General features: G+C 60.1%; 1 protein-coding gene across 1 annotated transcript in view; it reads left to right on the forward strand.

The window, feature by feature from the left end:
• Positions 1-12: 12 nt before the first annotated feature.
• The window catches only part of LOC104465345 (rab11 family-interacting protein 5-like), a 7,279-nt gene continuing 7,003 nt past the window's right edge, over positions 13-288 (forward strand). The window contains exon 1 of the mRNA XM_010078348.1: positions 13-128. Within this exon, the coding sequence (XP_010076650.1) occupies positions 121-128 (8 nt within the window). The 5' untranslated portion in view covers positions 13-120. The remainder of the gene's footprint in view (positions 129-288) is intronic.

The following is a 288-nucleotide window of genomic DNA, read 5'->3' on the forward strand; positions in this document are numbered from 1 at the left end:
GCGACCAGCCGCGCAGCCGCCCAGCCCTGCCCTTTGCCGCAGTCCGGTGACACACAAGCTTCAGCGCTCGTGGTTTTGCCCAGGGAGACACAGCCAGCTGAGAAGTCCTTTTTCCAGCAGATGACCAGGTGAGCACTCCGGGGAAGGTGAAGGGTGTGTTATTTTTTTGGTAGAGGTGAACCCTGTCTCCCTTCTGCTCTTACCGAGGGGCCGATAAGTGGACCCTGGCTCAGTGTCAGCAGCTTACAGTTGCACTGGCTCCAAGGAGGCTGCTCCACGGCTTGCCGC

This window comes from Pterocles gutturalis, unplaced genomic scaffold (genome assembly GCF_000699245.1).
Source record: "Pterocles gutturalis isolate BGI_N339 unplaced genomic scaffold, ASM69924v1 scaffold48703, whole genome shotgun sequence".
Taxonomy (NCBI): Eukaryota; Metazoa; Chordata; class Aves; order Pterocliformes; family Pteroclidae; genus Pterocles; species Pterocles gutturalis.